The sequence below is a fragment of the Chiloscyllium plagiosum genome, chromosome 4 (assembly GCF_004010195.1).
Source record: "Chiloscyllium plagiosum isolate BGI_BamShark_2017 chromosome 4, ASM401019v2, whole genome shotgun sequence".
In the NCBI taxonomy this organism is placed as follows: domain Eukaryota; kingdom Metazoa; phylum Chordata; class Chondrichthyes; order Orectolobiformes; family Hemiscylliidae; genus Chiloscyllium; species Chiloscyllium plagiosum.
The window spans coordinates 127,758,396-127,780,670 of record NC_057713.1 but is presented as its reverse complement, the minus strand read 5'-3'; the positions used below and the strand labels follow the sequence as shown (position 1 = coordinate 127,780,670).

The 22,275-nt window shown below is 40.7% G+C and overlaps 2 protein-coding genes across 9 annotated transcripts in view; both read left to right on the top strand.

Moving 5' to 3' along the window:
• The window catches only part of ncoa2 (nuclear receptor coactivator 2), a 304,099-nt gene extending 297,106 nt beyond the window's left edge, over positions 1-6,993 (top strand). For all 8 annotated transcript variants that reach the window (XM_043689194.1, XM_043689197.1, XM_043689193.1 and 5 more), the window contains exon 22: positions 1,467-6,993. In XM_043689194.1, coding sequence (XP_043545129.1) covers positions 1,467-1,478 — 12 coding nt within the window. In that variant the 3' untranslated portion in view covers positions 1,479-6,993. The remainder of the gene's footprint in view (positions 1-1,466) is intronic.
• Positions 1-22,275, top strand: part of kcnb2b (potassium voltage-gated channel subfamily B member 2b) — an 891,048-nt gene that overhangs the window by 857,452 nt on the left and 11,321 nt on the right. The window lies entirely within an intron of this gene.

The following is a 22,275-nucleotide window of genomic DNA, read 5'->3' as shown; positions in this document are numbered from 1 at the left end:
TTTGAAACTAGTCTTAAAGGATGTTGGCATGAGGGTCAAGTTGGCTAGAGTGAATTGGCAAGTTAAACTAAAAGATTTAATGGTAACCAGGTCATGGCTAGTATTTTAACGGAACACTAAGATCTACAGTAGTCTTATATCATCGTTCTAAGGCACAAATACCCAAAGGGGCAGGTGGATCAACCATGGCTAACAAAAGATCATAAATGAAAGAAAATTATTTATAAGAATGCCAGACAAAATAGCCATTTAGAGGATTGGTAGCAATTTAGGCTTTATAGTTCTTTGAAGGTGCTATGCAAATACAAGCTTTCCTTTTCTGAAATAACCTCTTTGAATTGATAGTATGGCATTGAGTAAATTTGAAGGTAGAGAAAAGTAAGTTTTTCAGTTTAAAAAAATAAAATCTAATAATCCATTCTCCAAGTGGGAACATACAAAATAGGAGCAGGCAACTGAAGGTCTCTTTCCAGAAGGATGATATTGGATGTAGCATTGGATAAAATTGAATTTCGTAGATAATTGTAATTTTGATAAAATTGTAACATAGCAAATGTTTAGTGTGTCTGTTCTTTGTTTCTTCAACCTGTGTAAATAATTTTTTCAGTTCTTAAACGGCAAATCACATTAAATATTTAACACCAAAGCTAGCTTTTGATTGTTAGGTCCTGACGATGTGAACTTAAGTTTTTTTGCTGCTTCACTAAGAAAGATTCATTACAAGAGTGCTATAATAATCAGCTGTAGTAAATAATTGATTATGTTTCCATTAGTACAGGGAATAGATTTATGAACTAATGGTGAATAGCATAAGGAGTAAACCTAAACACACTTTTAAAACTCATTAAAGGGCAGTATTTTAAACTGTGTAACATTGTACATGCAGTGTTGGTTTGTCGGTTCCTGGAAACTGCTGACTCTTATACTTTTGAGTTGGAATTTTTTTTTAAAAAAGTAATCACTGACAGGTAGGGAGCATAGAGCAAAAAATATTCGGGATATACTGCAAATCATGAATGTATTGTGGAACAACTGTCACATGGATATTTGATTTTTGATATTTGATTTTTAAACTTGTTATTGCACCAGAATCTTAAGGTAATTATTTTATTCTGAAGTACACAAGCTGCTTCTAAAAAGCGCTGTTTTGAAGCAAGCATGCAGAGGGAAGAGTAAAAATGCACAAGGAATTGCTTATTCACAAATCTTTGCCCATTTCTGAGAAGGGTCATTGGACCCAAAATGTTAACTGATTTCTAGCCACAGAATTTGCCAGACCTGTTGAGCTTTTCCAGCAACTTGTTTTTGTTTCTGACTTGCATCATCTGCAGTTCTCGCGGTTTTAATTAAGGAATTTCTTTTATTCCAGTCACTTGAGGTTCCTCATTCTGCAAGTTTGATTTTGTCATGTTACATTCTTTGTTTCTGTAGATTACGTAATTATTTCGTACTTTTCCATTCTGCAGAAATATTGCTGACCCTCAGGATTGCTGCTCCTCCTGTCTTCATGTGTTTGCTGATGTACAGTGCAAGATCCCGTTTAGGTGGCAACCAACAAACAAGCTCCTCCAGATCAAGCCAAGAAAAGTACAGCAGCCAATTGAACTCTCAGCCAGGCTTAGAGAAATTGTTACAAGAGTTGCTACTGGAGTGAAGGGCTCCTTTGTAGCAATGTACTTGCCTACTGAAGCTGCTTTGCCCATTGCATTCACCATAAGTGTGACTTAAGTCTGTCCTCACAATGGATTGACATCGGCTTTGACCCCTGTCCGATGAATGTATTTCTATCGTCATTTTGCAGGATGAGCACGTAATTGCTCTTTTGATTTTGATCCTCAGTGGTTGCTGACTTTTCTGCTGTTTAATCCAACGTGCAGGCTTTCAGCTGTGTTTTCCTCCAACAGTATTTAGAAATGCAGCTTCTTTTTGAAAGATTTTGCTGTGTGTAATTAAAAACAGAACTTGCAGATAAGCTGAGTGAATGCTGTTAAAGTAACAAATTTTGGGTTTGGAAAGTATCTAAGTGGAATTTGACATTGTTTTTACGTTTTTGATAAAACCAAATGGGGATAGACTTCAGGTAGGTTGTTAGTTGATGTCAGCAAAAGAATTAGTGTATTATCTTTTTTATACTGGGGTTCTGCTCTGTGGAGTCATGGCTTAACATCTGGGATGTACGATTTTTCTTTGTCACCATTTTTAATTACAACAGTTAACAAGTAGAATGTATCTGATTCCACAGACCAAGACTACATGCTAAATGTTCTCAGCTCTATAGATGTTCACCAGTTACACAATAATAACTTGTCCTACAGCTGCTGTTGCTAAATGACAGAAGAACTAAAACATCAACACGCTCTGATCTTTTACATAACCAGATAGAACAAGCTTTTTTGACCCTTACATCGAGTAGAGATCCAGAATACCTGAACTGTTGCTCTTTTCCTTTTTCCTTGGAGACACAATGGTCACGTTTTCACACTGGCTACCACAGGAGCAGCTGGCTTCTTCCAGACTAACAACCCATGGTGTTCCCCATGTAATGGTGGCGGGAGCTTTTCAATCTCCAGCAGTTAATCTCTCCTCCACACTACTATCTCACAAGCAGCAAAATTACCAACAAAAGTATTTGATTTCACCTGGCAGGGAACTCATGGCCAGTCTCACTGCACAGGCAGCAGAAACTGTCCTGTCTTTCACCGGTTCCACATTCCTAATCCTATAACAGTAGCTGGTCTATTCTGACAAAATGTCACTGGATTCTTTTGTGCCAAGGACTGATTTTCCATCATCCCCACTTTCCAAGCTTTCTTCCTTGTCTTTCTGTCTCCTTTTTCTCCAAGTCATTGCTAATCTCTCTTAGACTATACTCCATCATAGAGGCCAACTATTCCAGGAGTACGAAGGTCTCTTCTCTGTCCACCTGTGTGAGCATTTTAGAAACATGATCCTGTAGACCAGACTAAGCTGTGATGTGGAATTCAGCTGCATCACTAAAAAAAACTCCCAGATTCTTCTCCATCATAAGCACTTTGAGATAATTCTGTAAAGACAAAATAATGAAAGCAAAGCTGAAAGTTACTTCTCTCCTTTTTATTTTTGTAGTATGTTGCTTACACATTTTCATGGTTTTGATGCAACTTAGCATGTGTTGTTTGTGTTCACTTGTAGAAACTAATGTATCATGGCTCTATTGCATGAAGTTCAGTGGAGTAACCAGCCCAGAAATTGTAAAGCTTGGAGATGATGAGAAAAAGTTATTTTTGTTGAATTTCTAAATGGAAAGGATAATCAGCAGGAATCTATGCTGATTCTCAATGATTTAATGATGAAACATATTCATCTAAATATGTATTACAGTGCATTAACACTCTTAAATAATTGTCCCTGAGCAATTAATTTGACCTCTGGCACCAAACAGCCAGGAACAGTGGCGTTAAGATGCTTGTAAGTTTTCATTGTGAACAGGGAAATTATTTAGCATTTGACTGGATTTGCAATAGCTGAATTGATCCAAAGGTCTTCATGTATATACAGCCAATAATATATTAATCTTGGTTATGTTTCTGCTCCCTCCTCTGTATCCTTCTATCTACAAACACACAGAAAACCATTCCAATTTAGATGGAGTGTTATCAGATGGCACAACCCTTGCTAATGGATGAAGAGACCAGTCTCTGAAAGGCAGGTTCAGCTGCCACACATGAAACTACCAGCTGTTGACATGGTTTATCGTCCTCAGCATTGGCATCTGTTGCCATGCCAATATAGCCACTCTTCGTTATGTTGGTACATGCCAGCCTACAGGAGGTGTCATCATTTTCCACATCAGCTAGTGTCTCCCAGGTGCTGTAATCATTATCTAAAATCTTCATAATGTGCTTGCAAACAGAGTTTTGGGCATGCCACCAGTCGTTTGGCACCAAGCACCTCACCGTAGTGAAAGCCCTTGGTTTTATGACCGTCTTCCATCCTTTGGATGTGCCCAAGCTGACAAAGTCTCCTCTGAATGCAAACTTCAGAGGTTTGCTTTTTGAGAGGATTGCCACTCTTGTGGAATTTGTCCTGATTGGATAAAGCGCAACAAACAGCAAAGACAGAAATTGTTTAGCCTCTTGCCCCAGCTAAGCGGTTTTAATTCTAATGCCATAAACAAATGCAATTTAAAATAGCCATTCTAGAGAACTACATAAATGTGTTTGGAATTTAGGGTTTTGATGTGTTTCTCTTGAAGTATACTTATGTTTTTTTTAAAAAAATTCTGCATTTATTTTGTAGCCAGTCTGAAATATTGGGTTTGAAAGATTATCAAGTTTAACTGGCATGTCAGTCAGATATTTTAGTGTCATCAGTTTCATTTAAGTAGAGGAATCAAAGCAGTTTTTAAAATTGATCAGATTAAACTGAAACTCTTCAGAGTAGATTACCACCACAACATTATCTTATCGAAGTTTATTAGCCCAGATCATTTTTGATGCCAGATGTATAAATCATAAACACAGACTATAACCCTCTGTGTAAGTTTTCTTTAACTAATGGAATTTATCTTTACACTCATGACTGTGCTACTGGTCTGTTTAGTTGAGTTTACTTGCATAAGTATTCATGGGATAGTAAAGCTTGTATTGTGAACCATAAGAATAAGGTATTGGGGCTGTTCAAGTTAATGCTCTAAATAGTTTATTGTTCTTCATAGCTTTATAATGCTGTGGGATCAGAGAATATAGGCGTTTTTGTAAGTTACAGAAACCCAGTGCTTCGTTACTATTTCCTAAAGTCAGTGGCAATTTCCAGGTGCAAAATGTGGCAGTTCGAGGATTAGATGCCACCACAACTAACAAAACACAAATAGCCATAACATTTTCAAATGGTAGAGTATTTTGTAAATTAAAACATGATGACTTTTGGAAAGCATTTGGGTATATAAGCGTCTGATGTATGTAACCAAGCAATAACTTTTACTTGAGAGCATATGTTTTACATACTTGTAGAATTTTGATGAAGTAAAGTTCTTCAGTTGATTCAAAGTGAGGTACAACAGTATTATGTTAGATACCTTGGTAGCAGCCTCTCTCTCTCTTATTGTACATAAAATAAAAATCATGATGCCTTGATAAGTAGCTATGGAATTTGTTTAAGTAACATTGATGAGGCCAACAAATTATCTGGTGGTTCTCATAGGTAGCGAGCAACCATTTTTAGTTTTCAAATTGTACGGATATCAAGCCTAATTCCCAGCAAACTGCTACACTGATCTGCATAGTTTCCCTCAATCTAATAGTTTGATTAGAATTGGAAGACTTGGTGAATAAATTGGAAGCAGGTGCTTAGTTTATCAAGCTGTTATAGGGACCTGATGATTTTGTATTTGTGTATCAGGCTACAACGGAACATGCTGTCAATAATGGCCCAATACCAACACTGATCATATTGATCACTGTACAGAGACTGAATAACTGGCCTGGTTTTGCCTCAACAGTTGCTTTTAGGAAGAGGTTCTATCACATCTTTCAGCTGCAGATCATTCAGTTGATGAAGAACTGCGTTATTTCCGTGTTAAGATGACATCTTTGTGTTTCAGACTGCTTTAGTATGATATAGCTTTATGTAAATACTGCTGTGAATTAGGAAAGTTTTCTGAAATGCAGGCATTTAATTTTGCCGAGTTTAGAGCCTAGACCTTTGCGTTTGTGTCTATGGGAACATTATGTAATACCTAACAACATGTTTTCTGTATTTATTCTATTTTATATACGCTTTATCTTGATAGACATGGTTTCCAACTGGACATGTCACTGTTGGAATTGTGAAAATGATAAATCTGCTGTTGCCCACAGAGCCAAAAGATTTTTAAAACAAAATTTCTGGTAAAAATGAGAACGTGTATGTCATGCGGTCATTTAAACCCTATATAGTGTAACCTCGATTTATATCTTCTGTAGATTTGAATGCCTCAAGGTCTATTCTCTTGGAAAGTGAGGGTGCATGGGAGCTACTTTCATTAGGAAGCAACATCTCTCTGATTGATTGAACATAATGCAATCTATAATATTTTCCTCTAACAAAATTTAAAATAATGATGCAAAATTAACATTAAGAACTATGTATTGTAATGCTGTACATTGCAGACAAGCAGGGCTGTGTAGCTCCGTTTGCAAAATCCAAAGATTTCACTGAGTTGATTTTAAAATACAGCTAAGCCATGGTATGTTGGTGTGGTTGAACATCATTTTATAGTATTTCTACACAATTGATTGTTGACTGGATGCAGACACATTCTCTGTACAAACTATACTATGGATTTTCAATTTGATAGGCACTTCCCGTCTACTTTTTTCATTTAGAGCTTGAACTTGTTTTGTAAAACCTTGTCAATTTCTTAGTACAGTGCAGGAAACTCAAATGCTATAACTTAGCATAATGCCTTAGATATGTTTTTATGTCCTGTATATTCCTAGCAGCTGTTTGTTGTATTATATTGTTTGTATAGTGAATTGTGTAAAATTTTTGAATGTGTCATCAGTTATTAATTTTTTTGTCAGATAAATAGAAATATCATAGCAATATGGATCCATGGTTATTGCTTAGTTTTTTGCAGTTATTTTGTTCCTTTGTGGTCAGTAGCGGGTCACTATTTGTATAATGTATTTTCCCCCCCAGTCTCTGAGAGGTGTATATTGACAAGTTGCAAATTCTAAGCAATATGTAAAGTAAGATTCTTCAGAAGGCTTACAGTGTTGCAAGTTCAGAGATGTATTTTTTTTTAGTTCACACTAAACACCTTTCCTTCTTCTGGCAGCCATGTTTGTATCCTTATTGTGAGCATTTTATGCCAAGTTAGGTATATTCAAAGAAACTTAAAAAATACATTTATGCAAGTTGTTAACTAATATTGCTTTTGCTGATGTCATTTGCTTACTTGATGTTAAATAATGCTGTTGTAAATAAAGAATCCTGTTATTGCGATGTTTAATAAAATTTAATTCCTTTGAATTTTACATTTTCAATTGAGTAAATGCAACCAAGTTCATACATGTGCAAAAGTATCAGATCTTAGAGACATTGACAGCACATTATGTCCACACCAGTCAACAAAGATCTGCCTATACTAATCCCAGCTCTTCCCCCGTAACTCTGGAGGCTTTAGCAACACAACTGAATATCTTTAGATTAGATTACTTAGTGTGGAAACAGGTCCTTTGGCCCAACAAGTCCACACCAACCCTCTGAAGAGCAACCCACCCAGACCCATTCCTCTACACTTACCCCTTCACCTAACACTATGGCCAATTCACCTAACCTGCGCATCTTTGGACTGTGGGAGGAAACCGGAGCACCCGGAGGAAACCCACGCAGACACTGGGAGAACGTGCAAACTCCACACAGACAGTTGCCTGAGCCGGGAATTGAACCCCGGTCTCTGGCGCTGTGAGGCAGTAGTGCTAACCACTGTGCCACCATACTGCCCCATCTAAATAATGCTTAAATGTTAAGCGAGTTTCTGACCCAACCACCCTACAGGCAGTGGGTTCTAAACTCTCACTATCCCTCTGGATGAAAATATTCCACGCAACACCCCTCAGCCCCTATATCTTACTTTAAATCTATGCCCTTAGTTACTGACCCCACCATTAATGGGGAAAAAGTGAATTCCTATCCGCCCTGTTTATGCTCCTCAATCTTGCCTATATCTAGAAGGTCCCCTCTCAACCTTCACTGTGCCATGGTATTCCAGTCTGTCCAATTTTACCTTCTAGCTCAGACCCTTCAGCCCAGGCAGCATCCTGGTAAATCTCCGCTGCGCACACACTCTTGTGTAATCACATTCCTGCTATATTGTAGTAGCCATAGTTACACGGTGTATTCCTGTAGTCGAACCAGTGTTTCATAACATTTCTAGCATAACGTCCCTGCTCTTGACTTTCTTAGCTGAGGCTTGGAATGCAAGTGTGCCAAATGCTTTCTTAATCATCTTTCAATACTTGCCTTACAACTGATAGAATGTCAGTGGGAAAACAAATCTAGCAGAAAGAATAAAAAAAAAAGTGTTGAGAGGTTGTAAAGCTCTGAGGTGCAGAGAGATCTGGGTGTTCTAGTGCATGAATCATCAAAGGTTAATCTGCAGGCACAGCAAGTAATTAGGAAAGCTAATAGAATGTTATTTTATTGTGAGAGGAGAATTTGAATGTAAGAGTAGGGCGTTGGTGAGACCTTATCTGGAATACAGTGCACAGTACTGGTCACCAAACTTACAGAAGTACATTGATGCAACAGAAGCAATTCCGGGAAGGTTTTCTAGACTAAGGCCTGGAATGGATAGACTTCATTTTGAGGAAAGGCTGTAAAGATTAGGCCTGTATCCTCCAGAATTTAAGAATCGAAAGTGACTTAATTGAAACATATAAAATTTCTGAGGGGAATTGACTTGGTGGATGTTGAAAAGATGTTTCCTTTTGTGGGAGAATCTAGAATGAGTGATCAGAATTTTAAAATATGGGGTCACCCATTTATGACAGATGAGGGAAAGAAAAATTATTTCCATAGGGTTGTCTGTTTGGAAATCCCTTCCCCAAAGACCATGGATGCAGAAGCTTTAAATATTTTTAAGGCAGAAATAGGTCAATTCTCAATTATTAAGGGATAAAAGATTATCTGGAATATGCAGGAATGTAGAGGTGAGATTAAAAATTATTTGAGACAATTTTATTGAATGACTGAACAGGTCTGAAGGGCCAATGGTCTACTCTGGTGCCTTGATTGTATGTTCTTCAGAGATCGATGAATATGCATTCCTAGGTCCCTCTGATCTTCCACACTTTCCAGGTCCCTGCAATTTAAAATCCCCTACTTTGTTACTCTTCCACTAGTGCATCTTCTCCCACTTTTCCAGATTCAATTTGTTTTCTTAATTCATTCATGGGATATCAGTCACTGTATTGCCCTCTGACCAGTCAGTTGATATCTGCCTAGAGTTGGTGCCTAAGCTCCTCACTCGTTAGCACTCTACCAGTTTCTGTGTCACCTGCAAATTTCTTGATCTTATCCTCTTAAGTCCAAATCACTAAGTGCACCACAAATAGCAATGTTCCCAGAACCGAGCCCTGCAAACCTCCACTGGAAATGCCCAGGTGCAGAAATATCCCTCTGATATGGATAGAATGGCAGAGCCGGATAGTCCACTTTTGTTTGTACGTTCGTACTCTCTGGAGCCGCTCAAACAACCTCTGATCCAACATTCCTCTTTGTCTTGGATCCCCATGGACTCTTACTTTCATAACCAGTCTGCCAAAATGGAACCCATTGAGAGCCTCGCAAGAGTTTATGCTGACTACATCAAATGCACAACCTTAAACAAGCAATATTGATGATGTCTTCAAAACGTTCAATCAAATTTGTCGAGCACAACTGTCCCTTAACAAATCCATGCTGACTATTCCCAATGAATCCATGTCTCTCCAAGTGCAGATAGATTCTTTCTCAGTACATTGGTCACAGATGAGTGCCAGAGGACTGCAGGGTATAAAAATATAGTAAACCAGCAATAAGCAGTCAAATGGGGAAAAATGGGAAAGTTAATATTTTGTTATTTGAATGTGTGTAGTGTTTGGAACAAAATAAATGAATTAACAGCACAAATACAGGTTAGGATCTTATTAGCCTTTAGCAATACGTGGTTATAAGGAGATCAAAGATTCTAGGATGTGGATAAGCCACCTCGAGTTAACCAGGGAAGGTAAGGATAGCATCAAATTGAGGTTAAAAGGGGTACAGTGTGGCAAAGATTATTGGCAAACCAGAGGATTGAGAAGAGTTTTGAAAACCACCAAAAAAAGGAAGATAAACTTTGGGTAAACCTGCAAGTAATATCAAGACAGACAGCAAATGTTTCTTTGACTATATAAAAAAGAGAGAGGCCAAAGTGAACAGAGGTCCCTTAGAGAATGAGACTGAGTAAATAATGATGAGGAACATAGAAATGACAGAGAAGTTAGATAAATACTTTTATCATATTCACAGTGAAAGACACTGAACACATTCCAAAATTACTGCATAATCAAAATGCAAAGGGAGGAGAGGAGACATAAAGTCTCACAGCACAGAAACATTCCCTTTGGGTCCAACTTGTCCATGTCCTTCAGGTTTCCTGCGATAGGGTTCAGGTTAGCCTTTCCTGTCCCAGCCCATTATAAGCATAGAATTAATCAGTGGAGGGGTCCTGGGTAACTGTAGGATATGTAGATCAGAGGGTGCCCAGTGGTTAGCACTGCTGCCTCTCAGTACCAGGGAGCCAGTTTCTCTTCTCGTGTCTGTGGGTTTCTTCCCACAGCCTGAAGGTGGAATGCCATGCTAAATTGCCTATAATGTCCAGGGTTGGGCAGATTAGGTGGATTAGCCATGGGAAAGGCAGGACTACAGGGGTAGGGTAGGATGGTGGGTCTGGGTGGGATGCTGTTCACACCGTAGAGGTTCTGCGTACCCCGTCAAACTTCTGCGGCAATTCATTCTGTATTCACAACATCCTCTGTGTCAAAAGGTTGCCCCTCAGTCACTTTCAAATCATTCACCTTTCACCCTAAACCCATGACCTTTAGTTTTGGAGTCCCCGATCCTGGGGAAAGAATTAAAAAGTACAAAAATATCACCAGAGGAAAAAGTGCTAGGGAAACCAATGTGGCTAAAGATCTATAAATCCCCTGGACTTGATGGGATGTATCATAGGATATTAAAGGAAGTAGCTACAGAGACAGTGGGTGCATTAGTGGAAACCTTTGAAGAATCTATTTGTTTCTGCCTTGGAAGTATTGAAAGATTCTGCATTCGTTGTTTTACAAGGACAGAAATTCCAAAAGCTTCCGAGAGAAAAAAAATTTCCTCCTCTCTGTCATCCCTTATTTTAAGACTACAACACATATTTCTCAATTCTTCCACATGAGTAAATGTCCTTTTGACGTTCCCACAATGGCCTTTATTTTGAGGGGAATATTAAAATTGAGTGGTTTTGCTAAATCTATACAAGATATTACTCAGACTACAGCTGGAATATTATGTACAGTTTTTGGCCTCTATCTGAGGATAGTCATAATGGTATTGGAGGCAGTCCAACGAAGTTTTACTAGGTTGATCCTGGATATGGGGGTTGGGGAAGATCTAATGAGAGGTTGAGTAGATTGGGTTTGTATTTATTGTAGTTTAAAAGAATGAGAGGCAACCTATTAAAACACAGAGGATATTTAGGGAACTTGACAGCGTGGATACAGAAACTTTGTTTCCCAATGCGACATAATTGAGAATCAACAAATATAATCTCAGAAAAGTGGTCACCTACCGAAGAACAAGATGAGGAAGAATTTCTTTTCTAAGTAGTAAATCTGTGGAATTCGCGGCTGCATCGTTAAGTCGTAGAGTTGTACGCATAGAAACAGAACCATGCCAACTACATATCCTAAACTAATCTAGTCCCATTTGCCAGCATTTGGCCCATATCCCTCTAAACCCTTCCTATTTGTGTACCCATCCAGATGTCTTTTAAATGTTGTAATTGTACCAGCCTCCTCCACTCTACAGCTTGCTCCATGCATGCACCACCCTTTGCGTGAAAAAGTTACTTCCTAGGTCCCTTTTAAATCTTTCCCCTCTCACCCTAAACCCCTGCACTCTGGGTTTAGACTCCCCTACCCTGGGAAAAGACCTTGGCTGCTGACACGATGCATTCCCATAACGATTTTAAAAACTTCTATAAGGTCACCCCTCAACCTCCGATGCTCTGGAGAAAATCACCAGCATATTCAGCAATATTCAAGGCTGAGATAGAAGGGTTATTCCCAAAACGTTGACTTCTCCACCTCCTGATGCATTCTTGCTTGCTGCATTCTTCCAGCCTCTTGCTTGTCTCCCTCAAAATTAGGGGGAGCAGATTTAGGACCGAATTCAGAAGGAACTTCACCCGGAGGGTTGTGAATCTACGCAGTGAAATAGTTGAGGCTTCCTCATTGAATGTTTTTAAAGCTAAGGTAGATACTTTTTTTTTTGAACAGTAAAGGAATTAAGGGTTATGGTTAGAGGGTGGGTAAGTGGAGCTGAGTCCATGAAAAAATCAGCCATGCTCTTATTGAATGGGGGAGCAGGCTCAAAGGGCCAGATGGCCTACTCCTGCTCCTGCTTTTTATGTTCTTAGCAACTTCAATCAAGCATCTCATAGTCAATGAGATCCACCTGGCCCTGGTTCCAATCACTACAACCCCCTTCCTCCTTTCTACCTATACACGTTCCTTGTCCAATAGTTAGCACCTAGTGCTGTGTGCAAGTGACCACACTTTACGGTAAGAAATGACTGAAGCAGTAATTTCTAGTTTGACACTTGCAGCAAGTAGTGCACATTAGCTCATCATTCAGTCCATTCACCGGAAATTAAAATCCAATGCATTGCAACATCGGTAAGGGCTGATCAGTACTTTTCCAACTGTGAAATATGAAAATAAAAAGAGATCAAAACTAAATCCAAGCCTGTCCTCATTTGAGAAATTTCCAGGACAAACTGCAGGGCATGTCAGATTAGTCCCATCTTTCATGAATCTACATGGATAAAACAGGCCAAATAGCCATCAGATGCTTCTATGCCAAGCGCACAGATATGCTTTTAGTGGTGAAAGGACAAAGAGCTAACTACAGAGGCATGAGGGTCCATCTGTGCTGGTGGAAGAGGGTGAATTTTAAATTAAGAATGCAAATGCTAATTGTGTCACTAAAACACTGATAAGAACAAAGAGAACAAAGAAAATTTACTGCCCAGGAACAGGCCCTTCGGCCCTCCAAGCCTGAGCTGATCCAAATCCACTGTCTAAACCTGTCGGTCAATTCCTAAGCATCTGTATCCCTCTGCTCCCCATCTACTCATGCATTTGTCCAGACGCATCTTAAATGAATCTACCATGCTTGCCTCTACCACCTCGCTGGTAACACATTCCAAATGCCCACCACCACGTGTACCCCTCTTAAACGTTTCACCTCACCTTGAAAGTGTGACATCTCGTTATTGAATCCTTCACCCTGAGAAAAAGCTTATGTATATTCACCCTCTCTATACCCTTCATGATTTTGTAAACCTCAATCAAGTCCCCCACAATCTCCTTTTTTCTAATGAAAATAAACCTAACCTACTCAATTTTTCCTCATAGCTAGCACCTTCCATACCAGGCAACATCCTCATAAACCTTCTCTGCACCCTCTCCAAAGCGTCCACATCCTTTTGGTAATGTGGCGATCAGAACTGTACACAGTATTCTAAATGCGGCTGAACCAATGTCTTGTAAAATTTTAACGTGACTTGCCAGCTCTTATACTCAATACCCCGTCCAATGAAGGCAAGCATACTATACCTTCTTGACCACTCTATCCACGTTTGCAGCAACCTTCAGGGTACAATGGACCTGCACTCCCAGATCTCTCTGCCCATCAACCTTTCCCAAGGCTCTTCCGTTCATTGTATAATTCGCTCTAGGATTAGACTTGCCTAAATGCATCACCTCACATTTGTCTGGATTGAAAACCATCTGCCACTTTTCCGCCGAACTCTCCAGTCTATCTATATCCTCCTGTATTCTCTGATAGTCCCTTATGATTTCTGCTACTCCACTTAGGGTGGCATGGTGGCTCAGTGGTTAGCACTGCTGCCTTGCAGCACCAGGGTCCCAGGTTCGATTCTAGCCTTGGGTGACTGTCTGTGTGGAGTTTGCACATTCTCCCTGCGTCTGCGTGGGTTTCCTTTGGGTGCTCCGGTTTCCTCCCACAGTCCAAAGATGTGCAGGTCAGGTGAATTGGCCATGTTAAATTGCCCATAATGTTAGGTACATTAGTCAGAGGGAAATGGGTCTGGGTGGGTTACTCTTCGGAGGGTCGGTGTGGACTTGTTGGGCCAAAGGACCTGTTTCCACACTGTAGGGAATCTGATCTAATCTTCACGTCATCTGCAAACTTGCTGATCATACCAACAGTGCCCTCTTCTAGATCATTTATGTATATAACAAACAACAGTGGCCCCAACACTGACCCCTGTGGAACACGACTGGTCACCTTTCTCCATTTCGAGAAACTCCCTTCAACTACTATTGTCTGTCTCCTGTTGCTCAACCAGTTCTTTATCCATCTAGCTAGAACACCCTGCACATCATGTGACTTCACTTTCTCCATTAGTCTACCATGGGGAACCTTATCAAATGCCTTACTAAAGTCCATGTATGTGACATCAACAGCCCTTCCTTCATCTATCAACTTGGTCACTTCCTCGTAGAACTCTATTAACTTGGTAAGGCACGATCTCCCCCGCACAAAACCATGTTGCCTATCACTGATAAGGCCATTCTTTTCTAAATATAAATAGAATTTCTCCCTGAGTACCTTCTCCAGCAACTTTCCCACCACTGACATTAGGCTCACTGGTCTGTAGTTACCCGAAATATCCCTACTACCCTTCTTGTACAGGGGGACAACATGAGCCACCTTCCAGTCCTCCAGCACCTCACCTATGTTTAAGGATGCTACAAAGATATCTGTCAGGGCCCCAGCTATTTCCTCTCTCACCTCCTTCAGCAACCTGGGATAGATGCCATCTGGTCTTGGGGATTTGTCCACCTTAATAACCTCTAGCATACCCAACACATCTTCCCTACTTATGTCAACGTAATCCAGATTAATCAAACTTCTATCTCTAATCTCAACAATCATCATGTTCCTCTCCTCAGTGAACACTGGTGCAAAGTAATCATTCAGAATCTCACCCATTCTCTCAGGTTCGACACACAGCTTTCCTTCGTTATCCTTTAGTGGACCAATCCTTTTTCGAGTTACCTGCTTGCTTCTTATATTAGAATAAAATGCTTTGGGATTCTCCTTAATTCTGCTCGCTTAAAGCTATTTCGTGACCCCTTTCAGCCCTCTTGATTCTTCGTTTAAGACTTGTCCTACTCTTCCGATATTCTTCCAGGGCCTGTTCTGTTCTTAGCTGCTTGGGCCTTATATACGCTTCCCTTTTTCCTCTTTTTTTTCCATCACACCAGGACTGAATATAATACAATTCAACCATTCAGTCCATGAAGCAGTTGATAGATCCCAGTTACTCTGTAATTTATAAATATTTTGCATTTTGTACATGTCCTCTGTTTCACACACATAAATGGCCATTTTATGTTGGTGGGAGTCAAACTGGTTACACGTTGGGGGAGTGCGGTTATACAAGTCTAAGATCCCCCTCAGTGGGGAGGTCATTAGGTATCATTCAGGCACAGGTTAATTTATTTTCTCCCCACCAAAGCCTAGAGAGATTTAAATCAAATGTAGTTGTCTTTTTGAGTTGAGTTAACCTCGATTTGGTATCAAATCTGAGACTTTTTGGCAGCATGATCTGTATGTTCACACCACCAGCATGAGATTTCCCTCTCAAAATAACATCACATATGTTTCTCTAATGAGACAAAAGAAATGTAATGTGCATTTCTTAAGCTTTCTGCTGCTAAAAAAAGTATGTTTTGTCAAGAGTGGGGTTTCTCTTCTACACTGACCCTTAGCTGCTGTTTAGACTGAAAAAAGTAAAATCTATGACAATGACATGAAACATTAGTTCACTCTTAAACTTTCTTCGTTACTGTGTATTTCCAGTTGGCTAGATCTTGACTTGTCCAGTAAAAAACACACTTTCCAATGTTATCCAAATTATTTTTTTCTTGAAACAAAAACAGAAATTGCTGGAAAAGCTCAGCAGGGGATGCTGCCAGACCTGCTGAACTTTTCCAGCAATTTCTGTTTTTGTTTCTGAGTTCCAGCATCTGCAGTTCTTTCAGTTGTAATTGTCTGTTGAGAGTGTCCGTCCTAGTCTCAGAGCAGTGTGTCATGGTCGGTCCTGGGGATGGGCTGGTTTAAAGCCAGTGGGGAAGAGGGGATACCAGGGGGATACTGGCGTGGTATGGAAGTGGGGGCATCTCCAGCGCTTATGGTGTCATGCAGAGGGATTTAATAACCCTACATGTCCCACTGGATGGAGAAGTATGGGAACCATCATTGATCAGGGATGTGAATGCTGACTGTTCCCATTACTAAGGACCCTGTTCTGTTTCTTATGTGAGGAACAGAGACACACCAAGCCAAGGACTAGCAGCAACTTTGGGCAGATGCCAAGATATTCCAGAGGCCACAACCAGGGACGCAGAAGGTGTAAGTAAGTTGAAGGGTGGATATTCAACATAGATGGGGAGGGATACAGACAGTTGTCATTGGTGGATATGGTGTGATATAGGAGTGGGTATTAGCAGCTGTCACTATCACTGTTATCTCAACAGAAGACGTGTACATCACAACAGCAGGCTGGCAGGTCTAACCTGTTCAGGATCAGGAGGCGGGAAGGAGAGTTGTAGATGTAACTCCATGATGGTGGTGGGAAATCATAGGAGTTATGCCTAGGGAGCATCACATTGACAGTGACGTAGATGTTCGGGAGGGAGGGTCCTGGATGATCAGGCTGCGAAAACCCTTCACATCTTCCTGACTTCTAATTGTGAGCGACCAATGGAAAGTGGCTGCGACCACATCTGGTGTGGGTGGAGTCAGTGTTTGTTTCCTGTCAAATCATATTGGGTTTTCTGTTGATGGACAGGGCACCTTTGAAGAGGCAACAGCATCAACTGGGCACTTACAGTGTAAGGGTCAAAGTTATTTACAATCATCTCATCGTGCAGGTGAAATGCATGCACTGTACAACTCTGCAAACATGAGTTCTGGTGGTGCAGTGATAGTGTTCCTATCTCTGAGCTAGGAGGAGAAAGCGAGGACCGCAGATACTGGAGATCAGAGTGCTTATGCCTAAAATGTCGACTCTCCTGTTCCTTGGATGCTGCCTGACCATCTGTGCTTTTTCAGCACCACATTCCCTGAGCCAGGAGACCTGGGTATAAGTCCCACCTGCTCCAGAGGCAGGTAATACAATTTCTGGGCAGTTGCTTAGAAAATACAGTTGCAAGCACTCCTGACCATATCATTGATCGTTGCAGATTGAAGATTGTCGAACTCTGTGAAGGACAAGTAATCCCAGATGACACTAAAAGTAGCACCTGCAGGCCACAAAGCACAATATAATGCAAGATCCCAAAGGCTGCACAGGGGATACAGCCTATCATCTTGAACTGTAGGATAATCCAACATGCTTTTGCTTTACTGGATAACATAGGACTGAGAGCACTAGGTCTCAATACACAATGGGCAGCTCAGTGGTTCGGACTGCTGCCTCACAGCGCCAGGGACCCGGGTTAGATTCCACCCTCAGACAACTGTCTGTGTGGAGTTTGCACATTCTCCCCGTGTCTGAGTGGGGTTCCTCCGGGTGCTCCGGTTTCCTCCCACAGTCCAAAGATGTGCAGGTCCAGGTGAATTGGACATGGACAATGGACATGGAAAACGCAGGATTATAGGGATGGGCTGGGTCTAAGTGGGATACTCTTCAGAGGGTCGTTATGGACTTGATGGGTCAAATGGCCTGTTCCACACTGTAGGCTTATGCAGTACAATCTCCTACTGTTTCTTTGCAACTTCACTGGTGCAGCATTTATTGGAGTAAGGTCCAATACATAAGTGGCATTGGACGCAGTGCATAGAAGGTTCACTAGGTTGATCCCAGGTACTGAGGGATTTTCTTAAATAGTCTCAATATGCTGAATGGCCTCCTTCTTCTCCTGTATCTCCAGCGCTTATGGTGTCATGCAGAGGGATTTAGTAACCCTCCATGTCCCACTGGATGAAGAAGAATGGAAACCGTCATTGATCAGGGATGTGAATGCTGACTGTTCCCATTACTAAGGACCTGTTCTGTTTCTTATGTGAGGAACAGAGACACACGAAGCCAAGGACTAGCAGCAACTTTGGGCAGATGCCAAGATATTCCAACTGGAGCAGGTAAAGACGGGATGTGATGGATGCTGAAGAGCTGGGAGAGGGGGAGCAGTCTCCAGAGAAGGACATTGAACAGGATGAACATCACCTTCTGCACAATAGAGTGTCGGCCAATACAAACCAGACTTAAACCTGGTCTAGCAAATGAGTGTTTGATGCAATGATCATTCAGTGACCCCAAAGCCTATTGTTGCTTGAAAGGCAGAAGGTGTGCTCCAAGAATCAAGGACAGATTTTCTTTGTTTTCTGTTACCTTTTGCTGCTGCTGAATAAAATGCCTGGTTTGAAACCTGTGTATGATGGTCCCAGACTGAACAATGATAATGTGCTGCCTACAGTGGGGAAAGAGGAGCATTGTGAAACTTTGCTTTGTGGATGCTTTTCTAACATGGGCATGGTTAGGGGAATCTCCGGATTGCCAACTTTTGACCAGCTGTATTATTTTTATTCACTTACAGGATGTGGGCCTCACTGCCAGACCTGCTGAGAATTTGCAACAATTTCTGTTTTTGGTGCAGCCTTTGACGTGGTTGATTGCACCATCCTCCAGCACCTCTCCTCCATTGTCCAGCCAGGCAGGACTGTTCTCTGATAAGATTTCAATCCTATCTATCCATTCATAGCCAAAGAATCACTTGCATTGACCATAAGACCATAAGAGATAAGAGCAGAATGAGGCCATTCTGCCCATCTAGTCTGCTCTGCCATTCACTCATAGCTGATATGTTTCTCAACCCCATTCTCCTGTCTTCTCCCCTTACTAATCAAGAACCTACCTCTCTCTGTCCTAAGTACACTCAGTAATCTGGCCTACATAGCCCTTTACAGCAATCAGTTCCGCAGAGTCACCACCCTCTGGCTGAAGAAATTCCTCCTCATCTCAGTTCCAAGTTGTTGTCCTTTCACTTTGAGAATGGTTTCTCTTCCAGCTCTGCACCATTACCTCTGGCACCCCACAAGGATCTACCCTGGCTCCTTCCTGTTTACCACCTCCCTAATGACTCTTAATGACACCACCAGCATTAACTTGTGATGTTTTACAATCACTGCAGCCATTGATATCAACTTCAGCTAGAGGGAGCCAGACTCCAGGACTTGTAGAAACCAGTGAAAGGTAGTAAACTCTCTTTGACGATTCGGAGGAGCTGGTGTTGGACTGGGGTGTACAAAGTTAAAAATCACACAACACCAGGTTGGACTATAACCAGGTGTTGTGTGATTTTTTTATTTTTCCTTGATAGTCTCATACTATATTTATTGACTAGATGGTAATTTTCCTGGCAATTACAAGAAAATCCTCAGTAAATATTTCCCCCATCAACACAGGGATAGATGTTGGGAATACTGAATGCTTTGATATAAAAGACTAGATGAGACAATTCAAATTTAAAATATATACATCTTTATTATAATGAAAAAACATGGAACTTTAGTCATTAAATAAAGGGTATAAATTGCAAAGCTAAATAGAAAGGATGGCTAGTTCTTAGTTCTGGAAATAAAATCCTAAATTCCAAATTAACAGATATAAGATGTAAAGAAAATGGCTAAAGTGAAACATCAAAGTCAATAAATGTGAGGTGATGCATTTAGGCAAGAATAATTCTAGAGCTAATTATCCAATGAATGGAAGAGCCTTGGGAAAGGTTGATGGGCAGAGAGATCTGGGAGTGCAGGTCCATTGTACCCTGAAGGTTGCTGCACAGGTGGATAGAGTGGTCAAGAAGGTATAGTATGCTTGCCTTCATTGCTTGGGGTATTGAGTATAAGAGCTGGCAAGTCATGTTAACATTGTACAAGACATTGGTTCGGCCGCATTTAGAATACTGTGTACAGTTCTGGTCGCCACATTACTAAAAGCATGTGGACGCTTTGGAGAGGGTGCAGAGAAGGTTTACAAGGATGTTGCCTTGTATGGAAGGTGCCAGCTATGAAGAGAGATTGAGTAGGTTCGGTTTATTTTCATTAGAAAAAAAGGAGATTGAGGGGGGGGCCTGATTGAGGTTTACAAAATCATGAAGGATATAGACAGGGTGGATAGAGACAAGCTTTTTCCCAGAGTTGAACATGACAAATCAACAAATCTCTAAATTATTTAAGTTATGTTGAAATATTTCCAATGTTTAATTAAAAGACTGCACGGAAGTTGATCATTTGATCAATAAAAGACTACCCCTGATCATGATCCCATATTTGGAAGATGGATCACTTATTGCAATGAGTTAAAAATCACACAACACCAGGTTATAGTCCAACAGGTTTAATTGGAAGCACACTAGCTTTTGGAGCAACGCTCCTTCATCAGGTGAGAGGAGTGTCGCTCCGAAAGCTAGTGTGCTTCCAATTAAACCTGTTGGACTATAACCTGGTGTTGTGTGATTTTTAACTTTGTACACCCCAGTCCAACACCGGCATCTCCAAATCATTATTGCAATGAGGTTGCCTATTCAATAACTAAGAAATATTATTTTGAATTTTTTCTTGGAATCTACGGTTAGGTTGCAGACATGTTAGTTAACATGTTAAGGTACCACATTCAACAAGATAATAAAACGTGGTGCATCCAGTTGTGATTTTACTTATTAGTCACTGTATGTCAGTCTGTTGGTGTCATCATAGAAATCGCCAGGAATTTTTTTAAGTGTGTGTTATTCTTATCTACAACTCCACATTGTTGTGAAGGGAATTGACCAGGTTGTACTTACAAACCAGTTTGTCTTTTGTTAATTTGCAGTAAACTGCATTGTTTCACTGAAAAACAATTTAGCTATTGTCCTGTCTCAGTCCCATATACTTTGAACCTTGTTCCTGCACACATTTTCTTATGAATTCTGATTTGATTTGTTTTATTGTCACATGTACCTAAGTACAGTGAAAAGCTTTGTTTGGGGTCAGTACAGGCAGATCATAGCAAACAAGTGCATACAAATCATAGGGTGCTTAGGCAGAGTGAGGAATAGAAAGTTACAGCTGCACAGGAAATGCACAAAACAAGACCGGCGATATTTGAAGTTAGAGAGGTCCATTCAGCAGACTAATAACAGTGGAGAAGAAGCTGTTCCTAAACCTGTTTGTGCATATGTCCAGGCTTCGATATCATCTGCCTGATGGAAGAGGTTGTACGAGATCATTACTGCGGCGGGAGGGGTCTTTGAAGATGTTGGCAGCCTTTCCACAGCAGCGAGAGGTGTAAATGGAGTCCATGATGGGATGTAGATTCTGTGAAGTGTACACAACATTCTGTAGTTTCTTACAGTTTGAGGCAGAGCAGTTGCTGTACCAGGTCGGGATGCACCAGATAATTTGTATCAAACTCTATCCTATCACCATCTCTCTCAGCTTCTCCACTGTTGTTGCCGGGGTTGGAAGGTTAGAGCTATAGGGAGAGACTGAAAAGGCTGAGACTATTTTCCCTTGAATGTTGGAGGCTGCAGGGTGAGTTTATGGAGGTTTATAAAGTCCTGAGGGACATGAATAAGGTGAATTGTCAAGGTCATTATCCCAGGGTAGGGGAGTCCAAAACCAGAGGGCACATGATTAATGTGAAAGATTTAAAAGGGACCTAAGGGGTAGCTTTTCACAAAGAGGGTGATGCGTGTATGGAATGAGTTGCCAGAGGGGGTGATGGAGGCTGGTACAATGAAAAAATTTGAAGGCATTTGGATGGATAAGTAAATAGGAAAAATTTAGAGGGATATACGCCAAATGTTGGCAAATGGCACGAGATTACTTTAGGCTATGTGGTCGGCATGGACCGAAGGGTCTGTTCCTGTGTATCTCTATGATTCTATGAAGGGTCTGTTCCCATGCTGTGAATCTCTATGATTCTATGAAGGGTCTGTTCCCGTGCTGTGTATCTCTATGATTCTATGAAGGGATTGTTCCCGTGATATGTATCTCTATGATTCTATGAAGGGACTGTTCCTGTGCTGTGTATCTCTATGAATCTATGAAGGGATCGTTCCTGTACTGTGTATCTCAATGATTCTATGAAGGGACTGTTCCTGTGCTGTGTATTTCTATGAATCTATGAAGGGTCTGTTCCCGTGCTGTGTATCTCTATGATTCTATGAAGGGATTGTTCCCGTGCTATGTATCTCTATGATTCTATGAAGTGTCTGTTCCTGTGCTGTGTATCTCTATGAATCTATGAGGGGTTGTTCCCGTGCTATGTATCTCTATGATTCTATGATGTGTCTGTTCCTGTGCTGTGTATCTCTATGAATCTATGAAGGGATTGTTCCTGTACTGTGTATCACTATGATTGTATGAAGGGACTGTTCGTGTACTGTATATCTCTATGATTCTATGAAGGGTCTGTTCCTGTGCTGTGTATCTCTATGA